At 65.0% G+C, this 16,936-nt stretch overlaps 1 protein-coding gene across 1 annotated transcript; it reads left to right on the plus strand.

Annotated features, from left to right (window-relative positions):
* The first annotated feature begins 1,881 nt into the window (after nucleotides 1-1,881).
* Nucleotides 1,882-16,936, plus strand: SMG9 (SMG9 nonsense mediated mRNA decay factor). Its single transcript, XM_090128179.1, has 13 exons — nucleotides 1,882-2,157; nucleotides 2,710-2,781; nucleotides 2,866-3,076; nucleotides 3,610-3,707; nucleotides 3,830-3,942; nucleotides 5,171-5,282; nucleotides 5,372-5,467; nucleotides 5,557-5,642; nucleotides 6,945-7,051; nucleotides 9,800-9,907; nucleotides 12,051-12,176; nucleotides 13,527-13,671; nucleotides 16,824-16,936. The coding sequence occupies exons 1-13, from the start codon at nucleotides 1,921-1,923 to the stop codon at nucleotides 16,900-16,902; spliced, it is 1,590 nt and encodes a 529-aa protein (XP_089984305.1). The 5' UTR covers nucleotides 1,882-1,920; the 3' UTR covers nucleotides 16,903-16,936.

Below are 16,936 nucleotides of genomic sequence, written 5' to 3' on the forward strand. Positions count from 1 at the left end.
GGTCCAACACGGCGTCGGGGAGCAAATCGGTGTCTGGGGGGTAGCAAACCTCCACCACGGGCTGTAGGTCCTCCACCACAGGCTGTAGGTCCTCCACCACGGGCTGTAGGTCCTCCACCATCGGCTGCAGGTCTTCTATCGCTGCCGGCTGTAGGTCCTCCACCATCGGCTGTAGGTTCACAATGGGCTGTAGGGCGACCACTGGCTGCAGGTTTACTGATGGCTGTAAGTCCTCCACTACTGCCGGTTGTAAGTCCTCCACCGCTGGCTGTAGGTCCTCCACCGCCGGCTGTAGGTCCTCCACTGCTGCCGGCTGTAAGTCCTCCACCGCCGGCTGCAGGTTCACCACCAACCTCAGGCTGACGACCGGCTGCAGGTCCTCCACCACCGGCTGCAGGTCCTCCACCGCCTGTAGGTCCTCCACCGCCGCCTGTAAGTCCTCCAGCTCCACGTTGACCTCCTCCATCAACGGATACAGCTGCCTGGCTCCGTGCTCTTCGCCCACCTGATGCTGGGGGGGCTGGGGGGGGGGCTGGGGGGGGGGCTGGGGGTGGGAATGCTGGGGGTGGGGGGGCTGCTGGGGGGGGTTGCGGTGGTGCTGGGGATCCTGGAGGTGTTGAAGGTGTTGGGGGGGGTAGTGAGGATGCTGGGGGTGTTGGGGGGGGTAGTGAGGATTTTGGGGGGGGGGCTGCGGGGGGGTTTGATGCCGACGATGGCGGGCATGCCAAGCATTGTGTCGTGCCAAGCGACCCGGCCGACTGAAATGTTTGCCACACAAAGTGCAACGGGGTCTTGGGGTGGGGGGAGGAATAAGGAGAGCCGGGGGGGGCAGAGGGGGACAAGAAAGGTGAATTGGGGGAGGGGGTGGCCCCCCCACCACAGTTTCATCGTCGTCGTCGGTGCTGGAATCCGGGAGGGTCTCGAGGCTGAGGCAGTTCTGGGCGTTCTCCTGTATGAGAGGAGGGGGGTGGGGGGGTGAAATGGGGGGGGGGGCATAAAACGGAAGGCAAGACCCCCACTCCTCCCCCCCCCCAATATGATCTGACCCTCAGAAACCCCCCTGCGATCCCCTGATCACCAAACGACCCCAAATTGCCCCCAAATGCCCACCCCCCACCCCTATAAACACCCCCACTCCCTCCTCCCCAATATGATCTGACCCTCAGAACCCCTCCTGGGATCCTTTGATCACCAAACGACCCCAAGCTGCTCCTAAATACCCCCCCCCCCCCACCCCCATAAGCACCCCCAGGCCACCCCTGGGACCCCTCCCACACCACAAACACCCCCCAGCCTCCCATTCCGCCTCCCCCCCCGTATGATCTGACTCTCAGAACCCCTCCTGCGATCCTCTGATCACCAAACGACCCCAAACTACTCCTAATCCCCCCCCCCCCCTCTTATAAACACCCCCAGGCCACCCCTAGGACCCCTCCCACACCTCACACCCCCCCCCATTCCGCCCCCCCCCCCCAATAAGATCTGACTCTCAGAACCCCCCTGCGATCCTCTGACCACCAAACGACCCCAAACTGCCCCTAAATGCCCACCCCCCACCCCCATAAACACCCTCAGGACCCCTCCCACACCACAACCTCCCCCCACAGACCCCCTCGGACGACCCCCAAAACCTCTCCCACTCAATCCAACGGGTCCCCAAAGCCCTGATTTCCCTCCACCCCCCTCCCCAACACCCCACCCTCACCAACGTGACCGGCGGCTCCTCGGGGGGCCCCTCCTGCACCTCCACCTCGGCCCCCAATTCCATCCCCCCGCCCAGCTCCATGGCGGCGGTCCCTTTAAATCCCACCCCTCCGTCGCCGCCGCGCATGCGCGGAGACGCCCACCGCCACCCGCCGCGCATGCGTAACCCCGCCCCCGCGCTAGCGCGCGTGCGCAAACCCGCCCCCTCCTACGCGCATGCGCTCTGAAGCTCATCGGTTGCTGCGGCAACCGGCCGAGCTCGAGGAAGGGCTGCAGGCTTCGCTAGGCCGCAGTAGGCCGCAAGGGGAAGGAGAAGGAAAAAGGAGGACGCAGGAAGACGCGGAGGGACGCAGCGGGGCCGCAGCGATGTCGGACTCCGGGCAGAGCCCGGCCCCGGGCGTGCGGCGGCGGTGGCCGAGGGAGAAGGAAGGCGACGGGAGCGGGGACCGGAGGGTAGGAAGGGAGCGGCCTGCGGGGGCGCGGCGGGGAGTGCGAGGGGTTCGGGAGCGGCTGACACCTGATTGGACGAGGCTTGGAGGAAGGGCGGGGTTAAGAAGTGATTGACACGTGGAGCGGGAGAGAGGCTGTGCGTGATTGGACGGGGCTTGGAGGGGGGCGGGATTAAGAAGTGATCGACACGTGGAGCGGGGGCGAGGCTATGCACGATTGGGCGGGGCCTGGAGGGGGGCGTGGTTAAGAAGTGATTGGCGTGTGGAGCGGGGGCGGGGCTGTGCGTGATTGGGCGTGGCATACAGGGGGGCGGGTTTAAGAATTGATTGACGTGTGCATTGGGGGCGGGGCTTGGAGGGGGCGGGGTTAAGAAGTGATTGACGCGTGCAGCGTAGGCAGGGCTGTTCGTGATTGGACGTGGCTTGGAGGGGGCGGGGTTAAGAAGTGATTGACACGTGCTGGGAGGTATCCTCGCTGGGGTGGGAAGGTTGTGGGCGGGGTTTAGGGGTGATTGACGTGGGAAGTGGGTGTGGCCAGCGCTGATCCCACCCCCAGGAGCCAATAGAGGAGCCGGGTGCCGTGCTGCCGAAGACCCCCATCATCCTGGCGAAGCCCCCGGCCGAGCGGGTGAGTGAGGGGCGGAGCTACGAGAGGGGGCGTGGCCACGTGTGGGCGTGGCTAAGCGACGACCCCGCCCATCTCGTTCAGCAGGTAAAGGCGGCCGCAGGCCCCGCCCCTCCCCCTCCCGGCCCCGCCCCTCCCATCGTGCTGATGAAGGCGAGGGGGGAGGAGGGGCGGGCCGGGGTCGGAGCTGGGGAGGGGGCTGCGATTGCCCCCCCACGAGAAAGGGAAGGACCCCGGCCCACCCAGCCCGTCTATCAACTGCACGGCAGGGGGCTGCCCCCCCCCGGGGCCATGGACCGTGAGTGGGGGGGCTAAAGAAAGGGGCGGGGCTCTGGGTGGAGGCGGGGCTATCGGGAGGGGGCGGGGCTTCGGGTAGGCGGAGCCAAAGAGAGGGGTGGGGCTTTGGGTAAGGGTGGGGCTGCCAGAGGAGGCGGGGCTTCACCTGGGGGCGTGGCTAATGGAAGGGGGCGGGGCTTCAAGTGTTGGGCTAGTGGAAAGGGGCGGGGCTTCGCTTGGGGGCGGGGCTACCGTAAGGGGGCGGGGCTCTTGGTGTTTGGCTAATGGAAAGGGGCGGGGCTTTGCTTTTGGGGGCGTGGCTAATTAATGGGGGTGGGCTGCTGGTCACGGAGGTGGGTGGAGCCAATCCTGATTTCAATACAATGGGCGTGGCTTATGGGCAGTGGGCGTGGCTTATGCGTGGGGGCGGGGCCAAGGCCTGGTTCTTAGCCTCAAAGGCTCACGTAGGCGGGCAGGTCTTGTAGGGTGGGTTGTGGGTTTTTTTTTTGGGGGGGGGGGTTGGACCCCTCCCTCCAAATTCTGCTCCTTCCCCAGCGGTTGCGGGTCAGGCACGGCTGGCTGCACCTGAGAAGATGAAGACCAGCATCAAACTGGTGGACGAGCAGATGAACTGGTGTGACAGCGCCATCGAGGTACAGGGCAGCCCCCTTCCCCCCTGCTCCCCCCCCCCCCAAATCCCACTCCAGAACCCTACCAGGATCCCATAGACACCCACTGACCCCCCCCCTCCTCCCCCCGTGCTCCTCCTGGACAGTTTCTGCTGGACCAGACCGACGTGTTGGTGGTGGGGGTGCTGGGGCTGCAAGGCACTGGGAAGTCCACCCTCATGTCTCTGCTGGCAGCCAACCAGCCCGAGGAGGATCCACGGTACTGGGAGCCACTGGGATGGACTGGGAGCCACTGGGATGGACTGGGGGGCACTGGGATGGACTGGGAGCAGAAAGGGAGGCACTGAGATGAGCTGGAAGGGCACTGGGATGGACTGGGAGGCACTGGGATGAGCTGGAAGGGCACTGGGATGGACTGGGAGGCATTGGGATGAGCTGGAAGGGCACTGGGATGGACTGGGAGGCAATGAGGGGCCACTGGGATGGACTGGGGGGCACTGGAGGGCTTTGGGATGAGCTGGAAGCGCACTGGGATGGACTGGGAGGCACTGGGGGGCACTGGGATGGACTGGGGGGCACTGGGATGGACTGGGAGCAGAAAGGGAGGCACTGGGATGGACTGGGGGGCACTGGGATGGACTGGGAGCAGAAAGGGAGGCACTGGGATGAGCTGGAAAGGCACTGGGATGGACTGGGAGGCACTGGGATGAGCTGGAAGGGCACTGGGATGAGCTGGAAGGGCACTGGGATGGACTGGGAGGCACTGGGGGCCACTGGGATGGGCTGGGGGCCACTGGGATGGACTGGGAGCAGAAAGGGAGGCTTTGGGAGGAGCTGGAAGGGCACTGGGATGGACTGGGAGGCACTGGGATGAGCTGGAAGGGCACTGGGATGGACTGGGAGGCACTGGGAGGAGCTGGAAGGGCACTGGGATGGACTGGGAGGCAATGAGGGGCCACTGGGATGGACTGGGAGGCACTGGGGGGCCTGTGGGATGGACTGGGATGGATTGGGGGGCATTGGAATGAGCTGGAAGGGCACTCTTATCCTTATCCCCCCCCCGTGCCATTAACTAGGGGGGGGGCAGACTCTCATCCTTGTCCCCCCCCCATGCTGTTAACGGGGGGGGGGGGGGGGGCAGACTCTTATCTTTGTCATCCGCCCCCCCCACAGCATTAACTGGGCTCAGGCTCCCCTCCCAGTCCCCCCCCCCCCATTCAATTAACTGTGGGGGGGGGAAAAGGGGGAGCAAACTCTTATCCTTATCCCCCCCCCCATGCCATTAACTGGGAGGGGGGGGGAGGGGGCAGACTCTTATCCCTGCCCCCCCCCCCCCACGCCATTAACTGGGCTCAGGCTCCCATCCCAGCGCCCCCCCCATTCAATTAACTGTGTGTGTGTGTGTGGGTGGGGGGGGGGGGGGGGGGCAAACTCTTATCCTTGTCCCCCCCCCCTTCTTTGTCCCCCCCCCCACCCCCCCCCCCCAGGGCTTTTGTCTTCCGCCCTCAGAGCCCCGAGCTGAAGGAGCGCGGCGGCAGCCAGACCTGCGGCATCGACTTCTTCATCACCCAGGAACGCGTCGTCTTCCTCGACACCCAGGTTTGCCGATGGGGGGGGGACACCCAAAAAGACCCCCCCCCCACCCATGGGACCCCCTGACCCACTCTGCCCCCCCCCCCCCCCCCCAGCCCATCCTCAGCCCTTCCATCCTCGATCATCTCATCAACAACGACCGCAAGCTGCCCCCCGAGTACAGCCTGCCCCACACCTACGTGGAGATGCAGGTGAGCCTCAGACGTCGCGACGACGAACGTCGCGATAGCGTCGCGACGACGACGTTGCAGCTATATGGGGGGGGGGGGTGTCTTTTCAGTCCTTACAGATCGCTGCCTTCCTTTTCACCGTCTGCCACGTGGTGCTGCTGGTGCAGGATTGGTTCACCGACCTCGGTCTCTACAGGTATGGGGCGGCTGCCCCACATCTCACCCCACTGCTCCGTGTTTTGGGGGCCCCCCCGGTGCCCCCCAGTGACCCCCAGTGCCCCCTAGAGACCCCCAGAGCCTTTCAGAGCCCCCCAGAGCACCCCAGAGCCTTTCAGAGATTTTCAGAGACCCCCAGTGCCCCCCCATGCCCTCCAGAGCTCCCCAGTGCCCTTCAAAGACCCCCAGTGCCCCCCAGTGCCCCCCAGAGCCCTTCAGAGACGCCCAGTGCCCTTCAAAGACCCCCAGTGCCCCCCAGTACCCCCCCAATGCCCCCCAGAGCCCCCCAGAGCCCTTCAAAGACCCCCAGTGCCCCCTGGTGCCCCCCAGTGCCCCCCAGTGCCCTTCAAAGACCCCCAGTGCCCCCCAGAGCCTTTCAGATCCCTCCATTCCTCCCCCCCGGTGCCCCCCAGAGCCCCCCGGTGCCCCCTAGAGACCCCCAGAGCCTTTCAGAGACTCCTAGAGCCCCCCAGTGCCCCCTGCTGCCTCCCAGTGTCCCCCAGAGCCCCCCAGAGCCCTTCAGAGACCCCCAGTGCCCCCTGGTGCCCCCCAGTACCCCCCAGAGCCCTTCAGAGACCCCCAGTGCCCTTCAAAGACCCCCAGTGCCCCCCAGAGCATTTCAGAGACCCCCAGTGCCCCCCAGTACCCCCCCAACGCCCCCCAGAGCCCCCCAGAGCCCTTCAAAGACCCCCAGTGCCCCCCAGAGCCTTTCAGATCCCCCCATTCCTCCCCCCCGATGCCCCCCAGAGCCCCCCGGTGCCCCCCAGTGCCCCCCATTCCCCCCCAGGGCCCTTCAGAGCCCCCCCTTTCCCCCCCCCAGTGCCCCCCATTCCCTCCCCAGTGCCCCTCAGAGCCCCCAGGACCCTTCAGAGCCCCCCAGTGCCCCCCCCAGTGCCCCTCAGAACCCCCCATTCCCCACCAACGCCCCCCAGTCCCCCCCCAGTGCCCCTCATAGCCCCCTAGTGCCCCCCATTCCCTCCCAGGGCCCTTCAGAGCCCTCCAGTGCCCCCCACAATGCCCCCCATTCCCCCCCAGTGCCCCTCAGAGCCCCCCATTCCCCCCCCGGGCCCTTCAGAGCCCCCCAGTGCCCCCCCAATGCCCCTCAGAGCCCCCCATTGCCCCCCATTCCCCCCCAGTGCCCCCCATTCCCCCCCCAGGCCCTTCAGATCCCCCCCCTCCAACCCCCCATTGTCCCCACGCTTTGCCCCCACATCCCCTCCTTCCCTTCCCCCCCCCACCCCCCAATTTGCCCCCCCCCCCCCCACTTTGTCCCCCCCCCCAGGTTCCTCCAGACAGCCGAGATGGTGAAACCTTCCACCCCGTCCCCCAACCACGAACCCAGCGGAGCCGCCAGCCCCGAGGAGCCCTCGGAATATTACCCCCACCTGGGTGAGACCCCCTGCCACCCCCCCCCCACGGGACACCGCAGCCCCCACTGTGACCCCCCCCCACCCCCCCAAAACCACCCCCGCTGACCCCATTGACCTCGTTGATGCCATTGACCCCAAAGACCCCCATTGACCCCAAAGCCCCTCTGATCCCAAAGACCCCAAATTCGCCATTGACCCCAAAGCCCCCATTGCCCCCATTGCCCTCCCTGACCCCCCTGACCCTAAATGCCCCCCCCCCGGCCCCAAAGCCCCCCATTGCCCCCCCTGACCCCATTGCCCCCCCCCGCTGACCCCAAAGCCCCCAATTGACCCCAAAGCCCCTCTGATCCCAAAGACCCCAAATTCGCCATTGACCCCAAAGCCCCCATTGCCCGCATTGAGCCCAAATCCTCCCTTGCCCCCATTGACCCCAAAGCCCCCATTGCCCCCAATTGCCCCCCCTGACTCCTCTGACCCTAAATGCCCCCTGACCCCAAAGCCCCCCATTGCCCCCCACTGACCCCATTCCCCCCCCCGCTGACCCCATTGCCCCCATTGCCCCCATTGCCCCCATTGACCCCATTGAGCCCAAAACCCCCCATTACCCCCATTGCCCCCCTGACCCCAAATCCCCCCATTGCCCCCATTGCCCCCTCGACCCCAAACCCCCCTTGCTCCCATTGCCCCTCTGACCCAAATCCCCCCATTGCCCCCATTGCCCCCCTGGCCCCATTGACCCCAATGCCCCCAAACCCCCCACTGCCCCCATCACCCCCCCGACCCCAAATCCCCCCATTACCCCCATCGCCCCCCTGGCCCCATTGACCCCAATGCCCCTATGGCCCCCAATGCCCCCATTACCCCCATTGCCCCCCCGACCCCAAATCCCCCCATTACCCCCATTGCCCCCCTGACCCAAATTCCCCATTGCCCCCATCACCCCCCCGACCCCAAATCCCCCCATTGCCTCTGTTGCCCCCCTGGCCCCATTGCCCCCAAATCTCCCCATTGCCCGGATTGCCCCCCTGACCCCATTACCCCCATTGCCCCCCTGACCCCAAATCCCCCCATCGCCCCCAAATCCCCCCATTGCCCCCCATTTTCCCCAAATCCCCCCATTGCCCCCATTACCCCCAAATCCCCCCACTGCCCCCATCACCCCCCCGACCCCAAATCCCCCCATTGTCCCCAAATCCCCCCATTTCCCCCATTGCCCCCCTGGCCCCATTGACCCCAAATCCCCCCACTGACCCCATCGCTCCCCCGACCCCAACTCCCCCATTTCCCCCCCCCATTACCCGCATCGCCCCCCCAACCCCAAATCCCCCCATTATCCCCAAATCTCCCCACTGCCCCCATCGCCCCCCCCACCCCAAATCCGCCATTGCCCCCCTGACCCCACTGCCCCCATCGGCCCCCGACCCCAAATCCCCCCATTGCCCCCAAATCCCCCCATTGCCCCCATTGCCCCCCCGACCCCAAATCCCCCCATTGCCCCTATTGCCCCCCCGACCCCATATCCCCCCTTTGCCCCCCATTGTCCCCAAATCCTCCCATTACCCCCATTGCCCCCCTGGCCCCATTGACCCCAAATCCCCCCATTGCCCCCATCGCCCCCCCGACCCCAACTCCCCCATTTCCCCCCCCCATTACCCCCATCGCCCCCCCGACCCCAAATCCCCCCATTGTCCCCAAATCCCCCCCTTGCCCCCATCGCCCCCCCAACCCCAAATGCCCCATTGCCCCCCTGGCCCCATTGACCCCATTGCCCCCATTACCCCCATCACCCCCCCAACCCCAACTCCCCCATTTCCCCCCCCCCATTACCCCCATCGCCCCCCCAACCCCAAATCCCCCCATTGTCCCCAAATCCCCCCATTGCCCCCATCGCCCCCCCGACCCCAACTCCCCCATTTCCCCCCCCCATTACCCCCATCGCCCCCCCGACCCCAAATCCCCCCATTGTCCCCAAATCCCCCCTTGCCCCCATCGCCCCCCTGACCCCAACTCCCCCCATTTCCCCCCCCCATTACCCCCATCGCCCCCCCGACCCCAAATCCCCCCATTATCCCCAAATGCCCCCATTACCCCCATCGCCCCCCCGACCCCAACTCCCCCATTTCCCCCCCCCATTACCCCCATCACCCCCCCAACCCCAAATCCCCCCATTATCCCCAAATCCCCCCATTACCCCCATCGCCCCCCTGGCCCCATTGACCCCATTGCCCCCATTACCCCCATTGCCCCCCCGACCCCAAATCCCCCCATTGCCCCTATTGCCCCCCCGACCCCAAATCCCCCCATTGCCCCTATTGCCCCCCCGACCCCATATCCCCCCTTTGCCCCCCATTGTCCCCAAATCCTCCCATTACCCCCATTGCCCCCCTGGCCCCATTGACCCCAAATCCCCCCATTGCCCCCATCGCCCCCCCGACCCCAACTCCCCCATTTCCCCCCCCCATTACCCCCATCGCCCCCCCGACCCCAAATCCCCCCATTGTCCCCAAATCCCCCCTTGCCCCCATCGCCCCCCCGACCCCAAATCCCCCCATTGTCCCCAAATCCCCCCTTGCCCCCATCGCCCCCCCGACCCCAACTCCCCCCATTTCCCCCCCCATTACCCCCATCGCCCCCCCGACCCCAAATCCCCCCATTACCCCCATCGCCCCCCCCGACCCCAAATCCCCCCATTACCCCCATCGCCCCCCCCGACCCCAACTCCCCCATATCCCCCCCCCCCCAGCTGACCCCCTTGCCCCCCCCGCAGTGTTCATCCAGAACCGCGCCCGGCCCGAGTGCTTCTGCCCGCGGCGGCTGCAGCAGATGCACGGGGTGCTGGACCGCCTGATGGCCCACTCCCACCTCAAATACAAGGGTGAGGGGCTCACGCGCCTGGGAGACCCCCCCCCAACCTCCCCCCCCCCCCCCCTCCAAGCATCCAAACACCCGGGACCCCCCCTCTCCCCCTCCTCCAGTCATTATGGGGGGGGCAGCACCAAAGCACCCAGGACCCCCCCGTTCTTTCCCCCCCACAGCATCTAAACACCGAGGACCCCCCCCCACTCCCCCTCCCCCAGTCATTGGGGGGGGGGGGGGCAGCACCGAAACACCCGGGACCCCCCCCCCTTCTGTTCCCCCCCCAGCACCAAAACACCCAGGACCCTCCCCCTTCTTTCCCCCCCCCAGCATCTAAACACTGAGGACCCCCCCCTCTCCCCCTCCTCCAGTCATTGGGGGGGGGGCAGCACCAAAGCACCCAGGACCCCCCCTTCCCTTCCCCTCCCCCATCTCCCCCCAGCATCCAAACACCCGGGACCCCCCCCCGCCCCCCCCCAGTCATTGGTTGGGCGCAGCACCAAAACACCCAAAGCACCCAGGACCCCCCCAGTTCCCCTCCCCCTTCGCCCCCCAGCATCCAAACACTTGGGACCCCCCCCCGCCCCCCCCACAGTCATTGGGGGGGGGGCAGCACCAAAACCCCCAGGACCCCCCCTTCCCTTCCCCTCCCCCCTCTCCCCCCAGCATCCAAACATTTGGGACCCCCCCCACCTCCCCCTCCCCCAGTCATTGGGGAGGGGGCAGCACCAAAGCACCCAGGACCCCCCCGTTCTTTCCCCCCCACAGCATCTAAACACCGAGGACCCCCCCCCACTCCCCCTCCCCCAGTCATTGGGGGGGGGGGGGGCAGCACCGAAACACCCGGGACCCCCCCCCCTTCTGTTCCCCCCCCAGCACCAAAACACCCAGGACCCCCCCCCTTCTTTCCCCCCCCCAGCATCTAAACACTGAGGACCCCCCCCTCTCCCCCTCCTCCAGTCATTGGGGGGGGGGCAGCACCAAAGCACCCAGGACCCCCCCTTCCCTTCCCCTCCCCCATCTCCCCCCAGCATCCAAACACCCGGGACCCCCCCCCCGCCCCCCCCACAGTCATTGGGGGGGCACAGCACCAAAGCACCCAGGACCCCCCCTTCCCTTCCCCTCCCCCCCCTCCCCCCAGCACCCAAACATTTGGGACCCCCCCCCGCCCCCCCCACAGTCATTGGGGGGGGGCAGCACCAAAGCACCCAGGACCCCCCCCCCCACACTAGTTTCCTTCCTGCCCCTCAGCACCAAAACATCCAGGACCCCCTTCTGCCCCCCCCTCACCATTTCTGCCCCCCCCCAAAAGCATTTTTTTTCCACTTCCACCCCCCCAATCTCCTCCCCCTGTCCCCCCCCTCACCATTTCCCCCCCATTTCCCCCCCCCAAAAGCATTTTTTTTCCAGTCCCCCCCCTCCCTCCCCCCCCCAACATGCCCCCCCCGTGCCCCCCCCCGTGCCCCCCCCTCACCATTTGTGCCCCCCCCCAAAAAAGCTCTCTCCACTTCCTCCCCCCCTCCCCACCGTCCCCCCCCATTCCCCCCCCCAAAAGCGTTTTTTTCCAGTCCCCCCCCCTTCCTCCCCCCACCTCCAATCTGCCCCCCCCCCCCGTGCCCCCCCACCACCACGGTTGCCCCCCCCCACCATTGGTGCCCCCCCCATCCAGGAGCTCCCTCCACTTCCACCCCTGCAATCTCCCCCCCTTGTCCCCCCCCCCCATTCCCTCCCCCAAAAGCATTTTTTTTCCAGTCCCCCCCCCTCCCTCCCCCCCCCCAACCTGCCCCCCCCCGTGCCCCCCCCCGTGCCCCCCCCTCACCATTTGTGCCCCCCCCATCCAGGAGCTCCCTCCACTTCCACCCCTGCAATCTCCCCCCCTTGTCCCTCCCCCCCCATTCCCCCCCCCAAAAGCGTTTTTTTCCCAATCCCCCCCCTTCCCTCCCCCCCTCCAACCTGCCCCCCCCCGTGCCCCCCCCTCACCATTTGTGCCCCCCCCATCCAGGAGCTCCCTCCACTTCCACCCCTGCAATCTCCCCCCCTTGTCCCTCCCCCCCCATTCCCCCCCCCAAAAGCGTTTTTTTCCCAATCCCCCCCTCCCTCCCCCCCCCCCCCAACCTGCCCCCCCCCCCGTGCCCCCCCCCACCACGGTTGCCCCCCCCCAGGCTCCCTGTCCATGCTGGATTGCGGGCTGTTCCCTGGGCTCCCTGAAGGTTTCCTCCCCACCGAGGTCAACCTTTTCCTGCTGCCCCCCATGGAGGCCGAAGCTGAAGATGCTCCACCTCGAACCGGTCAGCGCCCCCCCCCTCAAAAATTCCTTCCCCCCCCCCCCGAAGAAAAATTCCAACCCCCCCCCCAACATCCTCAATTCCTCCCCCAAAATTCCTCCCCACCCCCCAATTCTTCCATGGCAGCACCTGGGTTGGGAGAAGCCCCCCTCTCAGTCCCCCCCCCAAAATTCTCCCCGCCCCCCCCAATTCCTGCCCCCCCCCAGAAAAATTCCACCCCCCCCCAATTCTTCCCCCAAATTCCATCCCACCCCCCAATTCTTCCATGGCAGCACCTGGGTTAGGAGAAGCCCCCCCCCCAAATTCCTCTCTCCCCCCCCCTCGAAGCCCCCCCTAAATTCTCCCCCCCCCCCCCCAATTCCTGCCCCCCCCCAGAAAAATTCCACCCCCCCCCCCCAATTCCTCCCCCAAAATTCCACCCCCCCCAATTCTTCCATGTCAGCAGCTGGGTTGGGAGAAGCCCCCCCCCAAATTCTCCCCCCCCAGTTTCCTGCCCCCCACTCCAAAATTCCCCCCCCCCCCCAGATTCCACCCTAAAATGGGGGGGCTTTTGGGGGGGGGGTCATTTTCCCAATATAGGATGGAATGGGGGGGGGGGGGTATTTTCCCATATAGGATGGAATGGGGAGGGGGCTTGGGGGGGCATTTTCCCAATATAGGATGGAATGGGGGGGGGTCTTAAAATGGGGGGGGGGATCTTAAAATGGGGGGGGTCATTTTCCCAATATAGGGTGGAATGGGGGGGGGTGGGGGCTCTTAAAAGGGGGGATTGACCCTAAAATGGGGAGAGGCGGCTTTGGGGGGGGGGTCTTAAAATCGGGAGGGGTCTTAAAATGGGGGGGCTCTTAAGAGGGGGGGGGGTCATTTTCCCAATATAGGATGGAATGGAGTGGGGGGGGTCTTAAAATGGGGGGGGTCTTTTTCCCAATATAGGATGGAATGGAGGGGGGGGGTCTTAAAATGGGGGGGGTCTTTTTCCCAATATAGGATGGAATGGAGGGGGGGGGTCTTAAAATGGGGGGGGTCTTAAAATTGGGGGGTATCTTAAAATGGGGGGGGGCTCTTAAAATGGGGGGGTCTTTTTCCCAATATAGGATGGAATTGGGGGGGCTCTTAAAATGGGGGGGGGCTCTTAAAATTGGGGGGGGGGGTCTTAAAATGGGGGGGGTCTTAAAATGGGGGGGGGGTCTATAATGGGGGGATTGACTTTAAAATGGGGAGAGGCGGCTTTGAGGCGGGGGGGGGGGTGTCATTTTCCCGCTATAGAACGGCCCGGGGGGGGGGCAGAGCGGTGTTTTTTTTTGTGGGGGGGGGCAGGCGGGGGTCTGACGGCGGCGTTGCGGGCGGTTGCAGCTCCGGGGGGGGGCGCCCTTTTCCCGCTGCTCCCCCCGTACCGCGCGCACGGCGGCTTCGGCAGCCTGCTGGCTCGGCTCCGCGGCCGCGTGTTGGCGGCGGCCAGGGCGCAGCTCTCGCACACCCTGCTCACGGAGCGCAACTGGTGAGGGGGGGGCGCGGGGGGGGCCGTAAGGGGGGGGGGGCAATAAGGGGGGGGGCAATAAGGGGGGGGCATGGGGGGGTGAACGGGGTGGGAAATGGGGGGGGGTGAATGCGGGGGGTGAATGGGGGGGGATGAAGGGGGGGGTGAAGGGGGGGGCATGGGGGGGGATGGGGGGGTAAATGGGGGAATAAAGGGGGAGGGATGAATGGGGGGGGGTGAAGGGGGGGGCAATAAGGGGGGGGGGCATGGGGGGGGATGGGGGGATAAAGGAGGAGGGATGAATGGGGCGGGGGTGAATGGGGGGGTGAATGGGGGGGGGATGAAGGGGGGGGGGATGAAGGGGGGGATAAAGGGGGAGGGATGAATGGCGGGGGGGTGAATGGGGGGGGATGAAGGGGGGGGCAATAAGGGGGGGGGCATGGGGGGGGATGGGGGGATAAAGGGGGGGGGATGAATGGGGGGAGTGAAGGGGGGGGTGAAGGGGGGGGTGAAGGGGGGGGTGAAGGGGGGGTTGGGGGGGTAAATGGGGGGATAAAGGGGGAGGGATGAATGGGGGGGGATGAATGGGGGGGGGATGAAGGGGGGGATAAAGGGGGGGGGATGAATGGGGGGGGGATGAAGGGGGGGCAATAAGGGGGGGGGGCATGGGGGGGGATGGGGGGATAAAGGGGGAGGGATGAATGGGGGGGGATGAATGGGGGGGGTGAATGGGGGGTGAAGGGGGGGGGATGAAGGGGGGGGGATGAAGGGGGGGGGATGAAGGGGGGGGTGAAGGGGGAGGGATGAAGGGGGGGGGTGAAGGGGGGGGTGAATGGGGGGGGGATGAAGGGGGGGGTGAATGGGAGGGGGGATGAAGGGGGGGGATGAAGGGGGGGGATGAAGGGGGGGATGGGGGGATGAAGGGGGGGGAGGGATGAATGGGGGGGAGGATGAAGGGGGGGGTGAAGGGGGGGGGTAACTGGAGGGGGGGGGATAAATGGGGGGGGTAAATGGGGGGGGTAAATGGGGGGGTAATGGTGGCGGCGGCCAGGGCGCAGCTCTCGCACACCCTGCTCACAGAGCGCAACTGGGGAGGGGGGGGCGCGGGGGGGTCGTAAGGGGGGGGGGGAATTGGGGGGGCATGGGGGGGTTGGGGGGGGGATGGGGGGGTAAATAGGGGGATAAAGGGGGAGGGATGAATGGGGGGGGTGAATGGGGGGGGATGAAGGGGGAGGGATGAATGGCGGGGGGGTGATGGGGGGGGGTGAAGGGGGGCGGGATGAAGGGGGGGAATAAATGGGGGGGGGATGGGGGGGTAATTGGGGGGATGAATGGGGGGGATAAACGGAGGGGGGGGATGGGGGGAACGGGGGGGAAAAATGGGGGGGGGGATAAATGGGGGGGTAAATTGGGGGGGCAGTGGAGGGAGGGCATAAATGGAGGGGGGAATAATGGAGGGGGGGCAATAAATGGGGGGGGGATGGGGGGTAACTGGGGGGGGCAATAAACGGGGGGGATAAATGGAGAGGGGGAAATGGGGGGGGTGAAGGGGGGGTAAATGGGGGATCAATGGGGGGGCAATAAGGGGGGGGGTCAATGAGGGGGATAATGGGGGGTTATTGGGGGGAGGGGTAATTGGGGGGGGCAATAAGTGGGGGGGGCAATAAGGGGGGGGATAAATGGGGGGGGGACGGGGGGGGAATGAATGGGAGGGGGCTCATTAAGGGCTCATTAAGGGCTCATGACGGGCTCATTAAGAGCTCATTTCAGGCTCGTTTTGGGGTTATTTCGGGCTAATTAAGAGCTCATTACGGGCTCATTACGGGCTCATTAAGAGCTCGTTTCAGGCTCATTACGGGCTCATTAAGAGCTCATTACAGGCTCATTTCGGGCTCATTAAGGGCTCATTTCGGGCTCATTAAGAGCTCATTACGGGCTCATTTTGGGCTCATTAAGAGCTCATTATGGGCTCATTACGGGCTCATTTCGGGCTCATTAAGAGCTCATTACGGGCTCATTTCGGGCTCATTAAGAGCTCATTTCGGGCTCATTAAGAGCTCATTTCGGGCTCATTAAGGGCTCGTTTCGGGCTCATTTCGGGCTCATTAAGAGCTCATTTCGGGCTCATTAAGAGCTCATTACGGGCTCATTAAGGGCTCTTTTCGGGCTCATTAAGAGCTCATTATGGGCTCATTTCGGGCTCATTAAGAGCTCATTACGGGCTATTTAAGAGCTCATTAAGGGCTCATTTCGGGCTCGTTGCGGGCTCATTAAGAGCTCATTATGGGCTGATCACGGGCTCATTAAGAGCTCATTTCGGGCTCATTAAGGGCTCGTTTCGGGCTCGTTTCGGGCTCATTACGGGCTCATTAAGAGCTCATTACGGGCTCATTAAGGGCTTATTCTGGGCTCATTAAGGGCTCGTTCTGGGCTCATTACGGGCTCATTAAGAGCTCGTTTTGGGCTCATTAAGAGCTCGTTTCGGGCTCATTTCGGGCTCATTAAGGGCTCGTTCTGGGCTCATTACGGGCTCATTACGGGCTTATTAAGAGCTCATTTCGGGCTCGTTCTGGGCTCATTACGGGCTCATTAAGAGCTCATTACGGGCTCATTAAGAGCTCGTTTCGGGCTCATTTCGGGCTCATTACGGGCTCATTAAGAGCTCATTACGGGCTCATTAAGAGCTCGTTTCGGGCTCATTTCGGGCTCATTAAGAGCTCGTTTCGGGCTCATTTCGGGCTCATTAAGGGCTCGTTCTGGGCTCATTACGGGCTCATTACGGGCTTATTAAGAGCTCATTACGGGCTTATTAAGAGCTCATTTCGGGCTCGTTCTGGGCTCATTACGGGCTCATTAAGAGCTCGTTTCGGGCTCATTTCGGGCTCATTACGGGCTCATTAAGAGCTCATTACGGGCTCATTAAGAGCTCGTTTCGGGCTCATTTCGGGCTCATTAAGGGCTCGTTCTGGGCTCATTACGGGCTCATTACGGGCTTATTAAGAGCTCATTTCGGGCTCGTTCTGGGCTCATTTCGGGCTCATTACGGGCTCATTACGGGCTCATTAAGAGCTCGTTTCGGGCTCATTACGGGCTCATTACGGGCTCATTATGGGCTCATTAAGAGCTCATTAAGAGCTCATTAAGAGCTCATTAAAGGCTCGTTCGGTCGGCAGGTTTCATTACGCCGCCCGCATTTGGGACGGGGTGAAGAAATCCTCGGCGCTGGCGGAGTACAGCCGCCTGCTGGCATGACGCAATAAACGGCAGCGGCGCCTGCGGTGCTTAA

Source organism: Phasianus colchicus, chromosome 32 (assembly GCF_987193195.1).
Source record: "Phasianus colchicus chromosome 32, bPhaCol1.hap1.1, whole genome shotgun sequence".
Lineage (NCBI taxonomy): Eukaryota > Metazoa > Chordata > Aves > Galliformes > Phasianidae > Phasianus > Phasianus colchicus.

Coding starts and splice junctions, on each gene's coding strand:
- SMG9 (XM_090128179.1), top strand. CDS start 1,921: ATGCGCTCTGAAGCTCATCGGTTGCTGCGGCAACCGGCCGAGCTCGAG. Junction 5,283..5,371: donor TCGTCTTCCTCGACACCCAG/GTTTGCCGATGG, acceptor CCCCCCCCCCAG/CCCATCCTCAGCCCTTCCAT. Junction 9,908..12,050: donor CTCCCACCTCAAATACAAGG/GTGAGGGGCTCA, acceptor GCCCCCCCCCAG/GCTCCCTGTCCATGCTGGAT.